The 24,501-nt window shown below is 39.3% G+C and overlaps 1 protein-coding gene across 3 annotated transcripts in view; it reads left to right on the plus strand.

The window, feature by feature from the left end:
* LOC129698643 (glutaminase kidney isoform, mitochondrial-like) overlaps positions 1-24,501 on the plus strand; it is a 77,500-nt gene that overhangs the window by 20,553 nt on the left and 32,446 nt on the right. For all 3 annotated transcript variants that reach the window (XM_055637775.1, XM_055637774.1, XM_055637776.1), the window contains exons 6-13: positions 4,794-4,957; positions 6,065-6,123; positions 13,088-13,120; positions 13,240-13,298; positions 13,545-13,611; positions 15,871-15,921; positions 18,168-18,344; positions 23,002-23,133. In XM_055637775.1, the coding sequence (XP_055493750.1) occupies positions 4,794-4,957; positions 6,065-6,123; positions 13,088-13,120; positions 13,240-13,298; positions 13,545-13,611; positions 15,871-15,921; positions 18,168-18,344; positions 23,002-23,133 (742 nt within the window). The remainder of the gene's footprint in view (positions 1-4,793; positions 4,958-6,064; positions 6,124-13,087; positions 13,121-13,239; positions 13,299-13,544; positions 13,612-15,870; positions 15,922-18,167; positions 18,345-23,001; positions 23,134-24,501) is intronic.

The following is a 24,501-nucleotide window of genomic DNA, read 5'->3' on the forward strand; positions in this document are numbered from 1 at the left end:
CTTCTCATCCATATGCCTATCCAATTTATTTTAAATGATACCAACGAACCTGCCTCCACCACTTCCACTGTAAGCTCATTCCACACCGCTACCACTCTCTGAGTAAAGAAGTCCCCCCTCATGTTACCTCTAAACTTCTGTCCCTTAATTCTGAAGTCATGTCCTCTTGTTTGAATCTTCCCTATTCTCAAAGGGAAAAGCTTGTCCACATCAACTCTGTCTACTCTCATCATTTTAAAGACCTCTATCAAGTCCCTCCTTAACCTTCTAAGCTCCAGAGAATAAAGACCTAACTTATTCAACCTTTCTCTGTAACTTAGTTGTTGAAACCCAGGCAACATTCTAGTAAATCTCCTCTGTACTCTCTCTATTTTGTTGACACCCTTCCTATAATTGGGCGACCAAAATTGTACACCATACTCCAGATTTGGTCTCACCAATGCCATGTACAATTTTAACATTACATCCCAGCTTCTATACTCAATGCTCTGATTTATAAAGGCTAGCATACCAAAAGCTTTCTTTACCACCCTATCTATATGAGATTCCACCTTCAAGGAACTATGCACGGTTATTCCCAGAACCCTCTGTTCAACTGTATTCTTCAATTCCCTATCATTTACCATGTATGTCCTTTACACTTCTATTTCAATTTTGAACATTCTGAATAAAATTGAGCAGTTTGAGTATTCCCTAAGTGCACATGGACTGAGTTCCTCACATTTAAAACCAATATCAACGACTTTAGTTTTCATGGATATTTATTTTTGAATTCATTGTCAAAATTTGATTTTTGTTTGTTGATGGTCTAACATCAAGAAAATATGTCAAACAATGTTCCATGATAAGAAAAAGGTGTGATTTTCCCAAAAGAGGATGCCACTAAAATGAAAAATAGTTCAATTGTGTTTTATATCTTTTAATACTTAATTAAATGTTTTTCAATTTAAAACAAAATGCTGATTTCTGCATTTGACTGAATTCTGTTGTAGCGTCAAATCATGCAAACTCTCCAGATTACACATACCCTAGAATTTATTGAATAATGAACACCAAGATGAGTTAACTTATTTCCAGGTGTACTGTGATGGAGAGTGAGGTTATATATCATTTAGCTGGAACAAAAATGTCAGCAATTTAAAAAAAAAATGTATTTCTATTTATAGCTTTCAATGGAATTAAATGCTTTCCCCCCTTCAAAGTAGATAATTTAAAAATGCCAGTTGTGAATTATTGTTGCAAGGTTTTATTTAAACAAATCTATAAACTCATGGCTACATTTCCTTAACTTAGTTTAATTGATATGACGGCCTGAATTTTCTCTAGGATTGGTTACTAAGCAGCAAGTACTTAGCTGTACCATACAATAGACAAGTTGCTTTAACTAATGGTTGAGAATTTACTTGGCAAATGGCTGAACTGTATGAATTGGAAGATTCCATGTTCAATTTATGATTTGCAATGATTTGTAAAGTATGGCAAAGGACATTGAAGGCACTTCATTGTACCATTATTAGAAAAATGAGAATTGGTCTTCCTGCTCTTGGTTAATGTTATGATATGTGGGAAGACCTCATCAATATTATCTGCCTCCGTCTGTAATCTTAAAGTACTTTCTTTGCCTGCCTTGTTAAGTTCTGCATATTGTCTATTCGGTAAAGTACCGGAGGGTAACTTTTGCCTGTGGACTTGTGCTCCAAGAAATCTTTTGGAAGCAATCGTGGGAAAACTGGTGAGAGGAACAACTTATTTTTACACTGAGACTTCTACCTTGTACCTGTTTTTAAGTCGTCTTTATTTTTTATAGTCTTTCACCTCGGTGGAAATGAACTTCAGCCAGGAGAGCAAGTGGGAGCTGCAAACTCTTTCACAACTTCAGTGTGCCAGTCTTCTGTAAATGGCCATAAAGGAGGTGTGTGTATACACAGACCAATTCCCAGTGTTTGCTTTTTTTTCTTCATGGGATTTCCTAGCAGAAACCACCTGAGAACTGACACAGCTCATCTGGCATGGCATTAAAAGGTTATCAATGCACAATCAGTAGCTGAAAAGTTGCTGGTCTGTAGCAATCCATTGGTCTGTCAATAATGATTTGAAGCTTGCTTCATATGTACACACAGGTGTGTTTTGAATTTTTTTTTTTTTAAACAAACCATGTGCACAATTGATACCTGCATTTGAGTTCAATGCAGTATGAGCTGTTTAAATTTGTCCTCTTTTGCCAGAACTGATCTGGAATTTTTCTGATTTTACTCGTGTATGGCCAAATTCCACTCATTGTTTATCTCCACTTTCACTCTCTACTACTCTAATCGCATTACAAAACTTCAGTTAGTGTGATGCTATTTTTTGCATTCCTGTGACGCTAGTCACGGGTCATTGATGATCTTTCTTCAGGTTGCATTTTTGGCATTACTTAGTCAACTGGTAAAGGCTACCTTGCACCACAGATGTTCTGCTTTGGTCACAGCACAATTATTCTGTGAGTTCTTCATTGACTAGAAATGTCATCAGGCATTTGAGACTGATGCATGTACACTGCATGTATGAATATATATACACGCAGAGTTATGCTTTCCCCAAACCCGACACAAATGGAGCTTTTGGCACATCTTGCAATCAAATGCACCTTTCACTGCATAAACTGGTGCTGTGTACTAGAACCCTGGTGCGTTGTAACTGCTGGAATGTGCAATTTCCATTGTCAAAAATTCATTGCTAGCATTTTGAACTGATTTGAGTAATATGCAATAACTTACTACTGTAGAGGTACAGCATCATTTGCTACTACCAGCAGGATCTGGTGAACTTTCATTTTGATTTCATATTTTGACCCTTTGGAAAAAGCAATTATGATAAAGCTTTACAATGCAATCTCTGCTACAAACAAGATTAATTTGGTATGTGCAGAATCTTTTATGATGACCAATGGACATTTAAAATTATAAACTCTTGAGTCGTAATATTTAAGAGCATTATAAAGGTACAATTTCTTAAATTGTGATTAAAAATAAAATTTGTGATTGGTAATAATTGGGAAGGAGGAACATGCAGAGCGAGTGTAATATACTTGTCCATTTTAAATTAATAGGCTACAAATTGGATAGTCTTTGCTCAGAAAAGTTATGTAAATCATAGCACAAACTAATTAAACTTTTTAGTATTTAAGTTTCTGGATCTTTTATGCAACGTATTGCATAGTTGCAACTGATTAACATGTTTATAACAAGAAATCAGAGTATTAAATAAAGGCTGGTATGCTTCCATAAAACTGACAAACCATTACAGCATTGTTCAGACATTATTCGTTTAAATGAGCAGAAGCAGGACAATACAACTGAATTTGTATAACTAATAAACAGGGCATAGACAGTACATCAGGCTGTTATGAGACAGGCATGGGGCAAACACTTGAGGGATGTAAAAATCTCACTAAAGGAGTAGTCTGAAATAATACATTTTTCTGATGTGTAAAATGTCCAAATGTTTCAGTACTGATAACTTTTGATTGCTGACATATTGTTTGTATTGCAGGAATCCATGATAAATATTAGCTTGAGTGTATACCTTCAATACAAAATGGCATTCTAAGGCCTGTGTATGTACGTCAATTGCTTTTAAGCATGTACATTTAAAATGCAAGATTGTCTTTGCCACATTGCTGGGCAAAGCATTCCCTTAACTGGCCCATAGAAGTGGCGTTTGCACTACTCCATTGACTGTTTCCTAATGGTAGAATTCAAATTGGGATAAATTCACCTGTTAAAGTTCATTGGTCTTTTTTTAATTTAGAAAAAGTGGATCAAAGTTTAATATTTTAGACTTTTCCAAAAAAACTCTTTGAATTAAAAACGTAATTTTGTCCAATTATTTTTTTTTTTCAAACAGTTTCAAAAGATAGCCAAGAGGTTCTGGGAAAATAGAGTAACTCAGTGGGACAGGCAGCATCTCTGGAGAGATGGAATGGGTGACGTTTTGGGTCGAGACCCTTCTTCTTGAAGTATTGCAGGAGAGAGATGGCAATATAAAATAATTTGGGAAATGGTGGGTGAGGTCATTGCCATCGATAGTATCACTTAAGCAAACAGCTCATTTTGACCTGAAAGATTCCTGCAATGTAAAGAGAAAGGATTGGTTGAGGAATAGCAAAATTATATTGAAATACTGGAAAGTTGAAAAGGAATAGACATGTAGATATTGGAGGGTGGGGTGGAATTGAGTGATAATTACAAAATGCCTGTATGACTGGAAATTGCTTGATAAGTCAAGCTGAGGGAACGACAAAGATGTGGGTGAAGATTGGCAGAAATCAATGGGTGTGCCACGATGCTGGCAAGATGATATTGGAGTGATTGTGAGCTGTGGAGGTAATCTAGGAAACCAGCGAAGCAATGCTTGGCCAAGGCCAGTTAAGTTTTCAGCAGGAGGAATATTTGGTAAAATGACCTGAGTTTTACTGAAGTTGAGTTGGAAATGTGACCCAATTATGATGTAATGTTGACAGGCAAACAAATGATAGAGGCATTAATTGGATTGAACATGTAATGAACTCTCAACAATATTAAATGTAAATGAAGGTAATTTAACATTAATTATTTCTGCTACTATTTTAGCATGAGCTGTTGCTAATACATTGTAGATGGAAAATTGGTCTGGAATATAGTTAATTCTATATGTAGCTAAAGTTAAATATTCATATTTTGGTCATTAGAAATGTATCATGGTAATTTTTGTACTCCTACTGTTTTGTGGAATTGAGTTGTTTTTAATTATCTAAAACTTCCTTACTCTAGGCATTCAGTTGGAGATACCAAAGTTCCCTTTTGTCTTCAATCCTGTGTGAAACCATTGAAATATGCAGTTTCTATCCATGATCTTGGGACTGAGCATGTTCACAAATTTGTTGGCAAAGAACCCAGTGGATTACGTTTCAACAAACTCTTCCTGAATGAAGAAGGTAGAATTTGTATTTTAAATGTACTGCTATTTTCAAGGACATTTTATTTTTTATTTTTTTAATTAGTGCTATTGAAATTTAGAATTTCAATTGATTAACATTGGCTCAGTTGTATTAATTTAACAATAGAAATATTTTTGTTTTTCATATTTTCATTTTCTTAAATTGCAAATCTGGATGTTCCTAAACTTTGAGTTAGTAGTTTATGTCATTGACTGCCTTACTGCCTTGAGCAATTTAAAAGAAACACCCCTTGAGTTTTAATATGCAATGTCTTATGTAAGCTTTATAAAGCTAACAAGGGATTTCTCTGAAAATGTAACCAGTCTTCCTGTGACACTACTATATCTCATTCTAAATTAGAAACAGCCATGTTTTTTTTTGTTGAAGCAGCACAACTTTCTTGTCCTTATTCGTTCTGTTATTTCACTCCTTAACTAGGGCAATTTATAGAGGGCAATTAACCCCAAAATACGCAATTCTTTGACATGAGGCAGGAAATTAGAGCACCTGGAGGAAATGCAGCCATGGATAATGTTCAAACTCCACACAGATAGCACTCAAGGTCTCGGGCAGCGGCTCTACAGCTCTGCCACTGTGCCACCCTTATTAAAAAAAAAACAAAAAAACTGAGATGTGTAATAATTTTTGCAGAGGGTGGTGACCCTTTCGAGTTCTCTACCCCAGATGACCGTGGAGGCTACATAATTTGGAGTCATTTAAAGAGGAAGCATGCACTTTTAAAAGATGAAATAAATTGACAAGAAATTGGCATGCTGGCAAGATTTGTATCCTATAATTTAACAGCTAACTAAAATGAACTCTGGTTATTAATGGACATGATAAATCAGTGAAATATGACAGTGAATGGTTTGAAAGCCATAAAGCATTAATTAATAAAAATAGTTGGTTGAAGTAACTGTATTTGGGGAATTGGCATAGCTGTGTAGAGACTGAAATCATATTCTGCCCTCCTTGCATTTCTACGAATGTATCGTCTCTGTTAGCCTTTGTTTCCTTTTCTATTATTGCGAAGTAACTGTTGACGCCTAGGCTACTTCTCCAGTGGCCTGTATTTTGTCTTTGTGACAGTTTTCTTTGTTTCAGATAAACCCCACAATCCTATGGTTAATGCTGGGGCTATTGTGATAACTTCCCTTATTAAGGTAAGCAGTTCATATCTTCATTCTTTGTGGCTGATCTGTTAGATTTTATACATTTGAATTCTTATCAGTGAATTTTGTATACTGATTCAGGGAAATAATTCTTCAGCCAGAGAAGTGACAATAACAATGATTTATAATAGTATCCAGCCATCTGGGAATATGCAGTGCAAAAATCAGCATTGGTGGAACTCGACGAGTCGTGCACAATCTGTGGAGAGAAATGGACAGGCAATATTTTAGGTTAGGACTTTTCATCACACTAATGGAGTAGATGACAGAGGGTTAGTAAGGAGGGCAAAGTCAGCAAGTTCTGGGGGATACAGGTGAAGAGGGGTAAGTAGCATATGGGTAGCGATAATACCAAAAGGAGGTGGAGGTGAGGATGCCTGGTATGAAAGGAAGAGGAGTGTAATATAAAGCCGGAGGGAGAGGTATGTGTGGAAGGGGAAAGAGTGGAGATAAAAGAGAAATGGAGGACTGAGTTGGGAAGAGTGGGAGAAAGGGGGAAGGAACTAGATGATGGGAGGAATGAAAGAAAGATGTGCATACCAGGGTGAGGGAGCGGAGGAGGTATCTCCTTGGAATTGGTGAATTAATTGTTCCTGCAGCTGGGTTGTGGGCAACCCAAATGGAATATGTGGTACTGTTCTTCCAGTTCGTGTGCAGCTTCACTCTGGCAACAGTGGAGATCGAGAACACAAAGATTGGTATGGGACGTGCAGTTAAAATGACAAGCATTTAGGCGATCCAGCAGGCCATGGTGGACAGAGTGGAAGTGCTCAGCAAAACCTTTGCCTGGTCTATGCTTGACTTGCTGATGTGGAGGAGGTCCACAGATGAATCATCAGGTGCATTGAATGCAATAGTCCTCTTCAGCATGACAACATATGGAGTTAGGCGACCATTTTGCCCAATATGTGCTCTGTCCAACAAGGCCTGCTGGAGCTTGTGGATGCTAGCCACTTCAACTCTTGTAATTCTCTTTCCTCGGCCACCACTGCTAGAGAGAAGCCTAGCAAACTGGAAGAACAGTAGCTCATATTACACTAAGGTAGGCTACAACCCAACCAGCATGAACATTGAAATCTCCAATTTCAAGTAGACCTTCCCCAAACCACCCACCCTGCTAATCTCCCCCTTCTCCCATGCACATACATTTCTCCCATCACCTTGTTAATTTCCCCTCCTCCTTCCGCTTATCTCCCATGTCTCCCTACTTCAGGTGCTTCTTTTCCTTTTATTACCATATAACCAAATAACAATTACAGCAATGAAAACAGGCCATCTCAGCCCTTCAAGTCCGTGCCGAACACTTATTTTCCCCTAGTCCCATCCACCTGCACTCAGACCATAACCCTCCATTCCTTTCCCGTCCATATACTTATCCAATTTATTTTTAAATGATAAAATCGAACCTGCCTCCACCACTTCCACTGGAAGCTCATTCCACACAGCTACCACTCTCTGAGTAAAGAGGTTCCCCCTCTTACCCCTAAACTTCTGTCCCTTAATTCTCAAGTCATGTCCTCTTGTTTGAATCGTCCCTACTCTCAATGGGAAAAGCTTATCCACGTCAATTCTGTCTATCCCTCTCATCATTTTGAAGACCTCTATCAAGTCCCCCCCTTAACCTTCTGCATTCCAAAGAATAAAGACCTAACTTGTTCAACCTTTCTCTGTAACTTAGTTGCTGAAACCCAGGCAACATTCTAGTAAATCTCCTCTGTACTCTCTCTATTTTGTTGACATCCTTCCTATAATTAGGCGACCAAAATTGTACACCATACTCCAGAATTGGCCTCCCCAATGCCTTGTACAATTTTAACATTACATCCCAACTTCTATACTCAATGCTCTGATTTATAAAGGCCAGCACACCAAAACTTTCTTTACCACCCTATCTACATGAGATTCCACTTTCAAGGAACTGTGCACAGTTATTCCCAGATCCCTCCGTTCACCTGCATTCCTCAATTCCCTACCATTTACCATGTACGTCCTATTTTGATTTGTCCTGCCAAGGTATAGCACCTCACACTTATCAGCATTAAACTCCATCTGCCATCTTTCAGCCCACTCTTCCAAATGGCCTAAATCTCTCTGTAGATTTTGAAAATCTACTTCATTATCCACAACACCACCTATCTTAGTATCATCTGCATACTTACTAATCCAATTTACCACACCATCATCCAGATCATTGATGTACATGACAAACAATAGTGGACCCAACACAGATCCCTGTGGCACCCCACTAATCACCAGCCTCCAACCTGACAAACAGCCATCCACCATTACTCTCTGGCATCTCCCATTCAGCCACTGTTGAATCCATCTTGCTACTCCATCATTAATACCCAACAATTGAACCTTCTTAACCAACCGTCCATGAGGAACCGTCAAAGGCCTTACTGAAGTCCATATAGACAACATCTACTGCTTTACCCTCATCAATTTCCTTAGTAACCTCTTCAAAAAAGTCAAGAAGATTAGTCAAACATGACCTTCCAGGCACAAATCTATGTTGACTGTTCCTAATCAGACCCTGTTTATCCACATGCTTATATATATTATCTCTAAGTATCCTTTCCATTAATTTGCCCACCACTGACATCAAACTGACAGGTCTATAATTGCTAGGTTTACTCTTGGAATTCTTTTTAAACAATGGAACAACATGAGCAGTACGCCAATCCTTCGGCACTATTCCCGTTTCTAATGACATTTGAAATATTTCTGTCATAGCCACTGCTATTTCTACACTAACTTCCCTCAATGTCCTAGGGAATATGCTGTCAGGACCTGGAGACTTATCCACTTTTATATTTTTCAAAAGTGTCAGTACTTCCTCTTCTTTGAATCTCATAGTTTCCATAGCTACTCTACTTGTTTCCCTTACCTCACATAATTCAATATCCTTCTCCTTGGTGAATACCGAAGAAAATAAATTGTTTAATATCTCCCCCATCTCTTTTGGCTCTGCAGATAGCTTTCCACTCTGACTCTCTAATGGACCAATTTTACCCCTTGTAGAAGTACTGACACTTTTGAAAAATATAAAAGTGGATAAGTCTCCAGGTCCTGACAGGATATTCCCTAGGACATTGAGGGAAGTTAGTGTAGAAATAGCTGGGGCTATGACAGAAATATTTCAAATGTCATTCGAAACGGGAATAGTCCCCGAGGATTGGCGTACTGCTCATGTTGTTCCATTGTTTAAAAAGGGTTCTAAGAGTAAACCTAGCAATTATAGACCTGTTAGTTTGACTTCAGTGGTGGGCAAATTAATGAAAAAGATACTTGGACATAATATATATAAGCATCTAGATAAACAGGGTCTGATTATGAACAGTCAACATGGATTTGTGCCTGGAAGGTCATGTTTGACTAATCTTCTTGAATTTTTTGAAGAGGTTAATAGGGAAATTGACGAGGGTAAAGCAGTGGATGTTGTCTATATGGACTTTAGTAAGGCCTTTGACAAGGTTCCTCATGGAAGGTTGGTTAAGAAGGGTCAACTGTTGGGTATAAATGCAGGAATAGCAAGATGGATTCAACAGTGGCTGAATGGGAGAAGCCAGAGGGTAATGGTGGATGGCTGTTTATCGGGTTGGAGGCAGGTGACTAGTGGGGTGCCTCAGGGATCTGTGTTGGGTCCTTTGTTGTTTGTCATGTACATCAATGATCTGGATGAAGGTGTGGTAAATTGGATTAGTAAGTATGCAGATGATACCAAGATAGGGGGTGTTGTGGATAATGAAGAGGATTTCCAAAGTCTACAGAGTGATTTAGCCCATTTGGAAAAATGGGCTGAAAGATGGCAGATGGAGTTTAATGCTGATAAATGTGAGGTGCTACACCTTGGCAGGACAAATCAAAATAGGACGTACATGGTAAATGGTAGGGAATTGAAGAATACAGTTGAACAGAGGGATCTGGGTATAACCGTGCATAGTTCCTTGAAGGTGGAATCTCATATAGATAGGGTGGTAATGAAAGCTTTTGGTATGCTAGCCTTTATAAATCAGAGCATTGAGTATAGAAGCTGGGATGTAATGTTAAAATTGTACAAGGCATTGGTGAGACAAAATCTGGAATATGGTGTACAATTTTGGTCGCCCAATTATAGGAAGGATGTCAACAAAATAGAGAGAGTACAGAGGAGATTTACTAGAATGTTGCCTGGGTTTCAACAACTAAGTTACAGAGATAGGTTGAATAAGTTAGGTCTTTATTCTCTGGAGCGCAGAAGGTTAAGTGGGGGACTTGATAGAGGTCTTTAAAATGATGAGAGGGATAGACAGAGTTGATGTGGACAAGCTTTTCCCTTTGAGAATAGGGAAGATTCCAACAAGAGGACATGACTTCAGAATTAAGGGACAGAAGTTTAGGGGTAATATGAGGGGGGAACTTCTTTACTCAGAGAGTGGTAGCGGTGTGGAATGAGCTTCCAGTGGAAGTGGTGGAGGCAGGTTCATTGGTATCATTTAAAAATAAATTGGATAGGCATATGGATGAGAAGGGAATGGAGGGTTATGGTATGAGTGCAGGCAGGTGGGACTAAGGGGGAAAAAAAGTTGTTTGGCACGGACTTGTAGGGCCGAGATGGCCTGTTTCCGTGCTGTAATTGTTATATGGTTATATGGTTATCTCCTCAAAGTTAGCCTTTCTCCAATCAAAAATCTCAACCCTAGGTCCAGTTTTGACCCTCTCCATAATTATATTGAAACTAATGGTATTGTGATCACTGGACCCAAAGTGCTCCCCAACGCATACCTCCGCCACCTGGCCTGTCTCATTTCCTAACAGGAGGTTTAGCACTGCCCCTTCTCTAGTAGGTACCTCTATATATTGCTGCAAAAAGCTATCCTGCACACATTTTACAAACTCCAAACCATCCAGCCCATTTACAGAATGTGTTTCCCAGTCTGTGTGGAAAATTGAAATCTCCCACAATCACTACCTTGTGCTTACTACTAATATCTGCTATCTCCTTACATATTTACTCTTCCAATTCTCGCTCCCCATTAGGCGGTCTATAATACACCCCTATAAGTTTTGCTACACTTCCCATTTCTCAGTTCCACCCAAATAGCCTCCCTCATTCATATCTCTCATTCCTGCTATACATTGCACTCCTCCTCTTCCTTACCCTCTTGTCCATTTCATATCTAGCCTTACTATCTCCACCTATCTGCCAATTATCCCTCCTCACTTGTATTCACCTATCACTTGCCAGTCTGCCCGACCCTGACATCTCTTTCCTATTTTTCCCCTCTACTCCTTCAGTCTGAAGAAAGGTCCAAACCCCAAACATTGCATGTTTCCCTCCAGAAATGCAGCCTGCCTCACTGAGTTCCTCCAGCACTTTATTTTTGGTCAAAATTCCTGCATGTACAATCTCGTGTCTCCATTTGGAATATCCTGTGATCTTTATCCTAACCGCAATCATGTCATATTGAATTGCTACTTGCAAAACTTGTTCCTTCTCTCCCTGAGAAGAGCCACTTTTTAATTCACTATAACAGATTTCATTTTTACTAATTTACAGGTTTTAATGGAGGTTTAAAGAATGTTTTGAAAATCCAAGTAAAAAGTATCTGTTAGAATATCGTCAATCTACTTGAAAGGAATCTTGAAAGGCACGATTAGTGTCTGATAACATTCCTCTATCTTTCCACGACTCCCTGCCCACTGCTTTAAAATACAGGCAATCATTTTAGATTCACTGTGGTGTGTATTAATGCAGAAAAAAAATTCAAGGTTCATTCTGCAATTAATTGAGGTTTGTAGGGAGCCAAAGCATGAGATTTGGGAAACTTCTACACATGGCAAGGAATGTATACCACTTTAGAAATAGTGGCAGCTGAAAATGTGTGGTGCATGATTTACGAAAGGACAGAATTGGGTCGTGTATTGGTCAGAGGGAGATCTATTTTTCAGTTGATTTAAAAAAACATCTTTAAAGCAGTACTTTAGTTTTGACTAATTATACATTTTGTAATGTTAGCCAGATTAGGTATTCATTGGAATATGGAAGTCTCAAGTCAGTCAAGTCAAGTTTAGATACACATACGAGATTTTCAGTGAAATGAAAGTCATTTCGCGGAACAACAAAACAAACAAACTTTAAAGCACAATATAACACACATATTATTTTACATAATAATAATAGGGAAAAACGTTTTGTAATGTTAGTCCCTGGTGAGATTAGGCGTTTACAGTCCGAATTGACCTCTGGGAAGAAACTCCTTGGAACCTCTCCGTTTCACTGCATGGCAACGGAGGCGTTTGCCTGACCGTAGCGGCTGGAACAGTCCGTTGCAGGGGTGAAGAGGTCTCTCATGATTTTGTTTGCTCTGGAGTGGTCCTTCTCTGCATAGTTCCTGCAGAGTTGTTCCATAGTGCTATGAACTGTTCATAGCATGATGATTTCCGGGAGGAGGTGGCTGATCTAGCACTCTGGTGCCAGGAGAACAGCCTCCTCTTGAACATATGCACAGTTCATGAAAAGGTCAAACAGCCTATGAAGTCTGTTTGACCTTTTAAATTTGTTCTGCTAATCTGTTAAAATGTGTCTTTTGTCCTTCTCTGCAAGTTGCAGAGTTGTTGGAAACTGCATTTCATGTGGGATAAATTCAAGCTAAATTAGAACATTTGGTTGGATTCCTGGAAGATTCAATTTAGGATAATTTAAAATAAGAATAGCTAATTTAATGATCTAATATTAAATAACAATGTTTTATTGCTAAATATAAAATTAATGCAAGTTCTGAAGTAAAATCACTTTATTTGTAGATTTTATCACAATAAGTCTATACAATAGATTTTAATGTTTTATGCTAAGCACTAACACAGTAAATCAATTCATTTAACTGTGTTACATTCCACTAACTTTATAAATTTATTGAAAGATGGTTACTGTGTATTTTTTATAATTCTATCTCTGATTTTCCTTCCACAGCATGGACTCGGCAATGCTGAAAAATTTGATTATGTGAGTATTTTGCCCACTTTAATTTGTGCAAAAAGATCACATACATGGCCATACATTAAATTTATAGCAATAATTTCTAAAATAGGATGTTTTCAAACATTGATGTTTTTTTCCCGCAGGTTACACAATTCTTGAATCAAATGGCTGGAAATGAATATGTTGGCTTTAATAATGCAACGTAAGTTCATAATGCCTTGTTTTTTTCATTCTTCCTATCCACCCACTAAATGTAAGAATACAGTGCCCTCCATAATGTTTGGGACAAAGACCCATCATTTATTTAATTGCCTCTGTACTCTACAATTTGGATTTGTAACAGAAAAAATCATAGGCGGTTAAAGTGCACATTGTCAGATTTTAATAAAGGCCATTTTTACACATTTTGGTTTCACCTTGAGCTTTTAGTCTTAATTTTACTTTTTAGGTTTCAGTCGGAAAGAGAAACGGGAGACAGAAATTTTGCCATAGGATACTACCTAAAGGAAAAGAAGGTATGTAGCTTTAATTTGAACAATTTTCTTGATTGATACATGCAAATAAAAAATTATTATTGAAAGTTGTCATGTTCACTTTTCAACTGATGGGTGTATTTTTGTTCAATTTTTTAAGTTTGCATTACTATCTCGTAGAGAGCGCTGTTGGTTTAGGAGATAGCCCATAGTCAAACAAACCAATTTTGGCATAATTTCCTCGGGGATTAATAGCCAGGATTTTGCCATAAATTTCATGTGCCATTTCATGCCTTTTTTGATGATTTCACCAGAATAATGCCTTTTTCACAATCATGCCTAAATCAGCCTTTTTTTGCCGTTTTGCTAAAAGATTGTACAATTTTCTTTAGTTGTACCGTGATCACAATGATGTTTTCTATGTTAACACATTAATATTAATGTTTATTATTAACATGTTAACATAGTGCAACTTACAAGAATATTTCCACCACCTGGGCGAAACCGGGGGTGCCACCGTCGTTCGTTCATTCGTTCATGCCGCTGCCCGCTGGTTCAGTCTTCTCCAAGATCTATTTACGAAAGAACTGCAGATGCTGGAAAAATCGAAAGTAGACAAAAAATGTTGGAGAAACTCAGTGGGTGAGGCAGCATCTCTGGAGAGAAGGAACATGTGAAGTTTCAGGTCGAGACCCTTCTTCAGACTGATGTGGATGGGGTGCGGGTAAAAAGAAAGGAAGAGATGGAGACAGTAGGACTAGGAGAGCTGGGAAGGGGGTGAGTAGGAGGGAGAAGACGAGGACTATCTAAAATTAGAGAAGTCAATGTTGATACCGCTGGGGTGTAGACTATCCAAGCGAAATATCCAAGCTGTCTGCTCACTACATTTACTGCTGGCTCTAGTCGCAAATCTGAATTTTCGAGTGATCTGTGCAAGGCATTCATTGATGCTGGAATTCAACTGTGGAAATTAGAAAACAAATCACTCCGAGATTTTTTAGAGAAATACGCAGAGGAACATATACCAAGCAAGTCATCATTACGGAAAAATTATGTTGACAGCAACTTCAGCATTGTATGCAGAAAGTTAGAGATGAAGTTGCATGCAAACAAATATGGATCTCAATAGACGAGGCAACCGATGCTGTGGGGAGATATGTTGCTAATGTGGTCATCGCTACACTGGAGGCAGATCAACCATCAAAGGAGTATTTGTTGACATCGGAATTATTGGAGAAGTCAAAGAGCTCAACTATTGCTCAGTTGTTACATCTTCACTTGCTGTACTTTGGCCAGAAGGTATAAAACACGAGAATGTTCTTCTGTTTGTGACTGATGCAGCTCCGTACATGAAAAAAGCTGCTCGTGCTCTTGAGGTTTTATTCCCCAAAATGTTGCATATGACATGCTTAACTCAAGGACTTCATAGAATTGCCAAGCACATACGTAGCTTGTTTCCAAATGTCGATCGCCTAGTTTCCAATGTGAAGAAAACCTTCCTCAAAGCACCGTCACGTGTGCACTTGTTCAAGGAAATGGCACCCGAGATTCCACTACCTCAATAAATCGTCAACTGTTTTGAAGAAGAAGAATCTGCTGCAATCAGGATTGTCGGTGAAATCATGCAGAAAAAGTCCCTCTACCACGATCTTGTGTTTATTGCTTCCAATTTTGCAAACTTCCCACAAGCTATCACTTCCCTTGAAAAACGTGGCGAAATATTAGTGAATCATTTGCAGGTTTTCAACAAAGTAAAAGACGGTATTCATAAAATTCCTGGAGATGTAGGTAAAGACATACAAGGAAAACGTGAGAGTGATTTTAGCTAACAAAGATCTTGAAGAAATACAAAACTTAGCTAAAGTTCTCAAAGGTAGTTGTAATGCATAATATATCGACATGAATATAGAGTCTGTAGCTTGTTTTGGGTATGCACCAGAGACCTCAGCTGAGGTAGAAATACGTTTTCCACAACTGAAGCATATTCTTTCTGACAGATGGCATAGTTTAACACCAGATAATTTGAAAAAAATGGAAGTAATTATGTGCAACCAGGCAACTTTGGTCATTTAAAGTAGTATACTTTTATTATCATTTTTAACCATATTTTGGTGATGGAAATGCATGCCCCTTTAATCCTTTTTTTGTGAGTAAGTGCCTTAACCGTGCCTTTTTTGTAATTATATTATGCCTTTTGGCCTGCATATTTCAGAGTTTTTTTAGTGCCTAAACATCCTGGCTCTAGGGATTAATGTTCCAATCATTGAAGATCCAAATGACTAATTTTTGTAAAATCTTTAGTGTTTTCCAGAAGGCAGTGATATGACTGGTGTACTGGATTTCTATTTTCAGGTGAGTAGTTTTACTAACAAACTATAAAACTATATCTGACAACATCTAGATCAATGATGTTTATTATTTCTGTTTTATACTTGAATTGGTGTGTGGTGCTAATCTATTATGTTGTAAAACATTTAATTTCTTGTTTTGCATCCGGCATTTAAAATACAGTGAATCCAAGATTAGCTACAATGTGACTGGATTTGTTGAACTAAGCCAATAAGTAAAACTCAAGGTCAAGATCCCCGATCTGGAGACACAAGAAACTGCAGAAGCTGGAAACTTCACCTCCCTCCCCCACCCCCCACCCTAACACCAGTTTGCACATTTCTCCTACCACCCGTCACCTTGCTACTTTCCCCTGCTCTCTGCTCATCACCCATCCCCGCATCTCATATTTCACATTTATCTCCTGTGCCTTCACCCTTATCCCTCCTCCAGCTTTACATTTTCACTCCTCTTCTTACCTTATCTGACATCCTTTTGTCTCCTTTTCATCCCCTAGCCTTTGTTACTTACTCCACCCATCTGGCAACCACTCTTCCCTAACTGTATCCACCTATCACTTGCAAAGCTACGACCCACCCCAATCTATTTTTCCCTTTCTGCTCCACTCGGTCTGAAGAAGCATCTTCATGACACAAAATGTCATCTGTCCATTCCCTCCACAGATGACCCACTCATTACCTTCAGAGCTTGTTTATTGCTCGAGATCCCTGATCTGCCTGACACCACTGGAAAATACAAATTTACCTATAGCTTGAGGGTAGGATTAGTCTTGGTTATGATTCTTAACTTTACTGTTACATGTTAATTGGTAGAATAGTGCAATAACAACTTACCAGTACAATTTTTGAAGGGAAGGAGGTTATGGACATCCGTGAAGCCAAGGGGAACTTGAATATTTTGGGTCAAAGAACTGGGAAAATAGTTATAAGAGGTAGTTTTAACATACACTGAAAGTGACCGGAGGTATGAATAGAACAAAAGGAATATCTATGACAATATGTGATCAGGATTACCATGGGGAAAAAATCACAATAACATGGTTTAATGTGTGCAATTGGACATGTGTTATGAATCGTCAAAAGCATGGTGTGGGACTTGCTCAGCAAGTCGGGCTTTATTAAAGGAAAAAAGTTAACCCGATATTTTTGATGGATCGCTCATCGTTCTCAAACCAGCAGAAAAGTCAAGTTAACTGAAGTTAAAGTTCTGTGTAGTCTGGAAGGGCTGCAATATGTTCAGGACTTTGTACGTTTAGAATCCGTACAGATAGAGTAATTACATTACAGGACACCTGTGTCCAGTCTGCAGGGTCAATCCTCAGCTTGTTGCCTCGCGTTCATGGTGGCCCCCTGCACTGTTACGGCGGAGCCCAATGCAGGCTTGAGGAGCGACATCTTGTCTTCCACCTGGGCACAATATTGAATTTGTTTTGTATCTGAACAGGCTATTTCTCTGCAAGTTGTCTATCTGTGATTGTTGGCTCAATTTTTCTCCAGTGCTATGTGACCTGCTGGCCATGTTCCACAACACAGCAATGCAACAGTAACACAAAGAAACATAATATCCCTTATTGCCTAGGGCTGGATGATTCATGCCCATTGGAAACTTGATATCACCGGATCACCGATGTTCCCTTTGTATATCCATCCCTTTCACCAGCTACTCTGCAACTTAAAACTGCTTTTGCTCTTTTCTTATTTTAACTGTCTCTTTGATATAAAACGTTAGCTGCTTCTCTTTCCACCAATGTTGGCTGACCTGAGTGCTTCCAACATTGTTTTATTTCACATTTCCAGCATCCAATTCAAAAATATATGTTTATTAGACTTGGCAGTGCTATTTATTTCATTAGATCAAGTGGCCACTTTCGGTATTATAAATTTCTATGACTTGGACTCTGGTTCTGAAACAAGCTGGAAGTCTAAAATAAAAATCTAACGGTTTAATATTCCTAATTGAAGATTAGCACTAATGAATTGTCTTTATTAACTTGGGGACAAACAACTCTTAGAGCTCCAGTTACTAGGTGGGCTTAGAACAACAGAACCTTTTGCCCTTGGAGACAGTTACATGTAAACACCTTTTTGTGTGTGTGTGTGTTAAAGTTAACTGAATGTTAAAATTAGGCGCCATATTTTGTCTTAGAAGTGTTTTATCTCCCTGATTCTCATCCGTCTGCCCACAAGCACACGTTTGGTCTGAAGATGTATTTAAAAATGGAGAAACTAACTACTATTTATTCTGTGTAGCTGTGTTCCATTGAAGTAACCTGTGAATCAGCCAGTGTAATGGCAGCAACACTGGCCAATGGTGGCATCTGTCCAATCACAGGAGAGAGGGTTCTGAGTCCAGAGGCTGTTAGGAATACATTGAGTCTGATGCATTCATGTGGCATGTATGACTTCTCAGGGCAGTTTGCCTTTCATGTAAGTATACATTTAATTTTCACTAGAATTAGCAAAGCATTCAATTTAGAGCATCTTTCTTATATATAATTTTAATATGGATAGTCTTGTTGACCATGAAAGGAATAAATTGGTTGTTTGAGGCATGTGATGACATTTTGTTAGGCTAATTCTGAACATTCTGTACAGCTTTGTTTTTTAAAAGACACTTTTACAAAAATCGCCAGCTGTTTTGCAATAGTTCTGACCAGGGGTATTTATGAATTTTGAAACTACTGTTCTGTTTTATTGAGAAGCATTCAAAAATGAAATCGGATTCATTAATTGTGTAGCTGCTACAGACTCTGAACATCAAATAGAGCAGATTACTATTTCAAGCATTTCCTTATTGAAATGATTCATGGTGGGGAAAGAAGCTAGTTGCTTCAAATCTGCACTGACTTTCATGTTGAAGAATTTTGTGAGCCCCTCCTTTGTGCTCTTTCCACATAACATGAAAATCATCCTATCTTAAAGGACAATTGAATAATCCTGTTTCTGGCACTATAGGCAGTTGACTCTAGATTGATATTACTTAGTGTCTGTATTTAAAAAAAATCCTCCATTGATTATTTTGTACTATTTCTTCCACCCACCCCACAAACCAAAAAAACAACTGTGTCCTTTCACCTTGAGGGTTGTAAGGCCATAGTCATACAGTGTGGAAACAGACCCATCGGCCCAACATGTTCAATCTAAATGTCCCACCTGCCTGTGTTTGGCCCATTTCTCTCTAAAGCTAACCCATTTGTGTACTTATCTAAATGTTTCTTAAATGTTGCAATAGCACCCGCCTCAAATACCTCTGACGGTTCGTTCCATGTACGCACCACCCTTTAAAAAGAAAAAAAGAAAAAATGTTGCCTCTTAGGTTCCTGTTAAATCTCCCCCCCCACCTTGAAACTATGACCTCTATTCTCTATTTCCCCTACTCTGGGCAAGAAACTGTGCATTTACCTGATCTATTCCCCTCACGATTTTGTACATTTCTACAGGGGCTGATCTACTATGAAACTAATGAAGCTTAAGCTTCAGGACCCCTAATCCCAGAGAGGCCCCAGAAGCGACTTTAGTCCAAATATATTCTTTCGATTTAGATCGGAATTCCGATTTAAATCGCAATCCCGATGTTTTTGTCTTCCTAGAAATGAATCTGATTTTTCACCTCGACTAAACCCCTCGCCGCAACTAAACTTCACCCTACACTTAAACCTCAACTCGCTAAACCTCGCCTTGACTAAACCTCCCACCTCGACAAATCGCCGCCTCTCTCCCGCTCCTGTGGAGAGGGGCTACGGTCGCCGCTGGGGGACGCAGGGCTTGGACTCGACATCCCTCCCCTCCCACCGGCTCTCTCGGCCCGTGCGCCTGCGCCGCTCTCCGCACTCGACCCCGCCCCCCTGGATGGAGCCATTCCGCTTACGTGAAGCGCTGCCTGGGGGGGGGGGGGGGGGGCTATAACTAGCGGGAGAGAGGCGGCAATTAGTCGAGGCATGGATTAGGTGTGAGGTGAGGTTTAGTTGTGAGGTGGGAGGTTTAGTTGTGAGGTGGAGTTTATTTGTGAGGTGGGAGATTTAGTTAAGGTGAGGTGAGGTTTATTTGAGGGGCGAGGGTTAGTGAGGTACGATTTAGTTGAGGCGAGGTTTAGGTGTGAAGAGAAGTTTGGTAGTGAGGTATCGTCGAGGCAAGAGGTTTAGTGAGGCGAGGGGATTAGTCGAGGTGTGTACGTAAGGGGAAGTGAGCGTAGGTGAGGTGAGGGGAAGTGAGCGTAGGTGAGGTGAGGAGAAGTGGGTGTCTGAGCTCAGGAAGGGAGACCGAGGTGCTGCTGAAGGAGACGAGACCACTGCCTTCTGTGGCAGAGAATTTCACAAATTCACAACTGGGTGACAAAGTTTTTTTTTCATCTCAGTGCTAGGCAAAGAGATATTTCAGGTAACATTTTTTGTAAAGATGTTTTTAGCTGTATGATGTCATTTATTGAAACATATGATTATTAAGGGTTTGGACATGCTAGAGGCAGAAAACATGTTTCCAATGCTGGGAGAGTTCAGAACCAGGGGCCACAGTTTAAGAATAAGGGGTAGGCCATTTAGAATGGAGATGAGGAAATACTTTTTCACTCAGAGAGTTGTGAATCTGTGGAATTCTCTGCCTCAGAAGGCAGTGGAGGCCAATTCTCTGGAGGCTTTCAAGTGAGAGATAGATGGAGCTCTTAAAGATAGCAGAATCAAGGGATATGGGGCAGGAATGGGGTACTGATTGTGGATGATCAGCCATGATCACAATGAATGGCGGTGCTGGCTCGAAGGGCCGAATGGCCTACTCCTGCACCTATTGTCTAATTTGTCTATTTCATGAAATATCTTTTGGGGTTATTTTACTGCTTATGTGTGTGAGATATAGTTTGTGCTCACAATCACTACTCAGAGACTAAATCGTGGAAACAAGAAATGCTTTATTTGCGAGTCTGCAGAATCGGGTGCCTCTCCAAGTTGAGACACCCCGAGCAAAGGAAAAACGTCTATTTTTATACAATTCAGTATACAGTCTTTATTGATCGGACGCCTCCCCTTCTGACCCCTTCCAATCAGGGTACCGAGGTTCACAATCTTCCAACCCTCCCCTCCGTGCGTCATCAATCATTCCCTCTTCTCCCACATCATACATCGCATGTACATTTAAATTAGGTTCTTTGTCATGAGGGGCGTAAAGTTAATATTCATTTATTTCATTAAGCATGCTCAGTAGCTGTTGCCCTAACCTACTTAATTGCCTTTGACCTAAAGACTAGCTTCTGTGTTGTCAGCTACATTCCTTACCTCATCTTGTTATTCTACAATGTTATCAACAGCTCTGAAGGACAGTAACAGTTTGTTCGAATCACAAGGTTGGTGATTCCAACTACTCGGCCCATCACAAGGTCGGTGGCTACAACCACTCGGCCCCTCACAATGATGGTGGTTTAATCATCTTATCCCTCATGTGTTAGAAAAATTATAAGCTTCCGTTATGTAAACTACCAGCAGAAAGCATGAGAATCACTTTCAATTTATTGAAAATGTAGGAGCTTCAAGGGGCGTTGCCCCCTCAACCCCCACCGGGGGCCTAGCCAGCCTCCTGGACCCCCGGTGAATACTTTCTACTTTTTTTCTGGAGGTGAATATCAAGCTTAGTCCACATTGCTTTTTCTAAAAATAATAATATTAATAATATAGTGTAATTCAATACAAAATAATAGTTAAAATAAAAATTAAAAGGTTATTAAAGTATCATGTAGCCTAGCCGTAAACAAAAGAAAAGTTCAAATTCAGGATGTTTCATTCTAAATATTTAATATAAAAGAATTATAAATTATTTAAAACACTATTAACATTTATGACGGAAATTAAAATTTGTGGTGATCTGTCGTGAAACAACCTCAGTGAAGAAGATAACAGTGGTTACCCAGACCTCGTTGCTGGTTGGGAAGGGGCCCCCATAAAAGTTCAAGCTTCATGGCCCCAAAAATGTAGGTCTGCCACTGCACTTCTATAAGATCACCCCTTATCCTCCTACTCTCCAACGAATAGAGTCCTAGCCTGTTCCATTTCTCCCTAGAGCTCAGGCCCTTGTCCTGGCAACATCCTCGTAAATCTTCTCGGCTCCCTTTTCCAACTTAACATCTTGCCTATAACATGGTGCCCAAAACTGTACACAAGAGTCTTAAATGTGGCCTCACCAACATCTTATATAAATTATATCATGTTAAAAGATGGAGTCTTTACTGCCTTTTGCTTTCCTGCCTTCTCCCCATATCCCTTGACTCTGCTATAAATTATACAATATCACACCCTCTAAACCAGCTAGCACTGACTTGGAGCAACCTGTTACTTTCCACACACCTTTCAAATCTCCTCTCAATCTTTGCTGTAAAGGGGTTGCCCAGGTTTTCCATTTTAATCTTGTAGCTGAAATCCTTCATTCCTGGGGCCATTTGACTAAATTACTTCTGGTCTGTATATGATGTTTGCATGCTTTCTAAAGTGTGCTGACCAGAAATGGGCACAATAAACTACCGACTGGAATCCTTGTTTTTGGATGCTCATTACATTGGATTCGTTACTAATTCATTACTAGTATGCAATACTAAATACTTTTAAAATTCCATTCCATTAAAAAATCTTTGCACGTGGACCCTCGCAAGTGTCTCTGTTTCTGCAGAGCCTCTGGAAATGCGCAATTTAGTTTATGTAGTGTCCACTTATTTTTTTTATCAATTCACACTTTTCAACATTAATGTTTTTTTATTTTGTCCATTCAATATAATTGGAGATTCAATACCCTAATGCTCGCCACGCTTCTGAACCTTTTCATCCACAAACTTTGAGTTTTAATGTTGCCCGCAAAGCTACAGATTTGATACTGATGAATTTCGATTGTCAATTAACATTGCAGTGGCCAAATTTGGTGCAGGCCAGTCGTCATTTGTTACAACTTATTTCTGCATTGCTCAGCACATTGCTCATTTACTACTATAATATGCCATGTAATATGTTCCTGAGTCTTTTGGTGGTTCTTTTGTGAAAATATGCCTTTTCAAGTGGAAACCTTCCTTTTTAGTGCCAATGAAGTATTTTTAAAAGTTTTTTGGTTTTAACAGGTGGGTCTTCCAGCAAAATCTGGAGTTTCAGGAGGCATTTTGCTGGTAGTGCCAAATGTGATGGGCATTATGTGTTGGTCTCCACCTTTGGACAAACTTGGCAACAGTGTGAGGGGTATTCAGTTTTGTCAGGTAAGTGCAACGACAGATGTTGAATGAATGACATAGAATCATAGAAAATAGGTGCAGGAGTAGGCCATTCGGCCCTTCGAGCCATCACTGCCATTCAATATGATCGTGGCTGATCATCCAAAATCAGTACCCCGTTCCTGCTTTTTCCCCATATCCCTTGATTCTGTTAGCCCGATGAGATAAATCTAACTCTTGAAAACATCCAGTGAATTGGCATCCACTGCCTTCTCTGGCAGAAAATTCCACAGATTCACAACTATCTGGGTGGACCTTTTTCCACTTATCAGTCCTAAATGGCCTACCCCTCATTGTTAAACCATATAACCATATAACAATTACAGTACGGAAACAGGCCATCTCGGCCCTACAAGTCCGTGCCGAACAACTTTTTTTCCCTTAGTCCCACCTGCCTGCACTCATACCATAACCCTCCATTCCCTTCTCATCCATATGCCTATTCAATTTATTTTTAAATGATACTAACGAACCTGCCTCCACCACTTCCACTGGAAGCTCATTCCACACCGCTACCACTCTCTGAGTAAAGAAGTTCCCCCTCATGTTACCCCTAAACTTCTGTCCCTTAATTCTGAAGTCATGTCCTCTTGTTTGAGTTAAACACAGTTTGTGTTAAACTGTGACCCTTGGTTCTGGACTTCCCCAACATCGGGAAACCTTTTTGTGCATCTAGCCTGCCTAATCCCTTAAGAATTTTATATGTTTCTATAAGAATCCCTCTCATCCTTGTAAATACAAGCCCAGTCAACCCATTCTTTCATCATATGTCAATCCCGCCTTCCTGGTAATTAATCAGGTGAACCTATGCTGCGCTCTCTCAATAGCAATAATGCCCTTCCTCAAAAAAATTAGGAGACCAAAACTGTACACAATACTCCAGGTACGGTCTCACCAGAGCCCTGTGCAACTGCAGTAGAACCTCCTTGATCCTAAACTTAAATCGTCTCGCAATGAAGGCCAACATGCCATTAGCTTTCTTCACTGCATGCTTATTTTCAGTGACTGATGTACAAGGACACATGGGTCTCGATGCACCTCCTCTTTTCCTAATTTGACACCATTCAGATAAAATCTGCCTTCCTGTTCTTGCCACCAAAGTAGGTAACATCACATTTATCCACATTATACTGCATCTGCCCACTCACCCAACCTATCCGAGTCACCCTGCAGGCTCAAGCATCCTCCTCGCAGCTCACATTGCCACCCAGCTTTGTGTCATCCACAAACTTGGAGATGTTACATTTAATTCCCCCGTCTAAATCATTAATATAAATTCTAAATTCAAAATAACTTTGTTGGGAGTAATATAACATGAGTTAGCCCTCTGGCCTCTAGTGTTCAATAAAATCT

Source organism: Leucoraja erinacea, chromosome 7 (assembly GCF_028641065.1).
Source record: "Leucoraja erinacea ecotype New England chromosome 7, Leri_hhj_1, whole genome shotgun sequence".
In the NCBI taxonomy this organism is placed as follows: Eukaryota; Metazoa; Chordata; class Chondrichthyes; order Rajiformes; family Rajidae; genus Leucoraja; species Leucoraja erinaceus.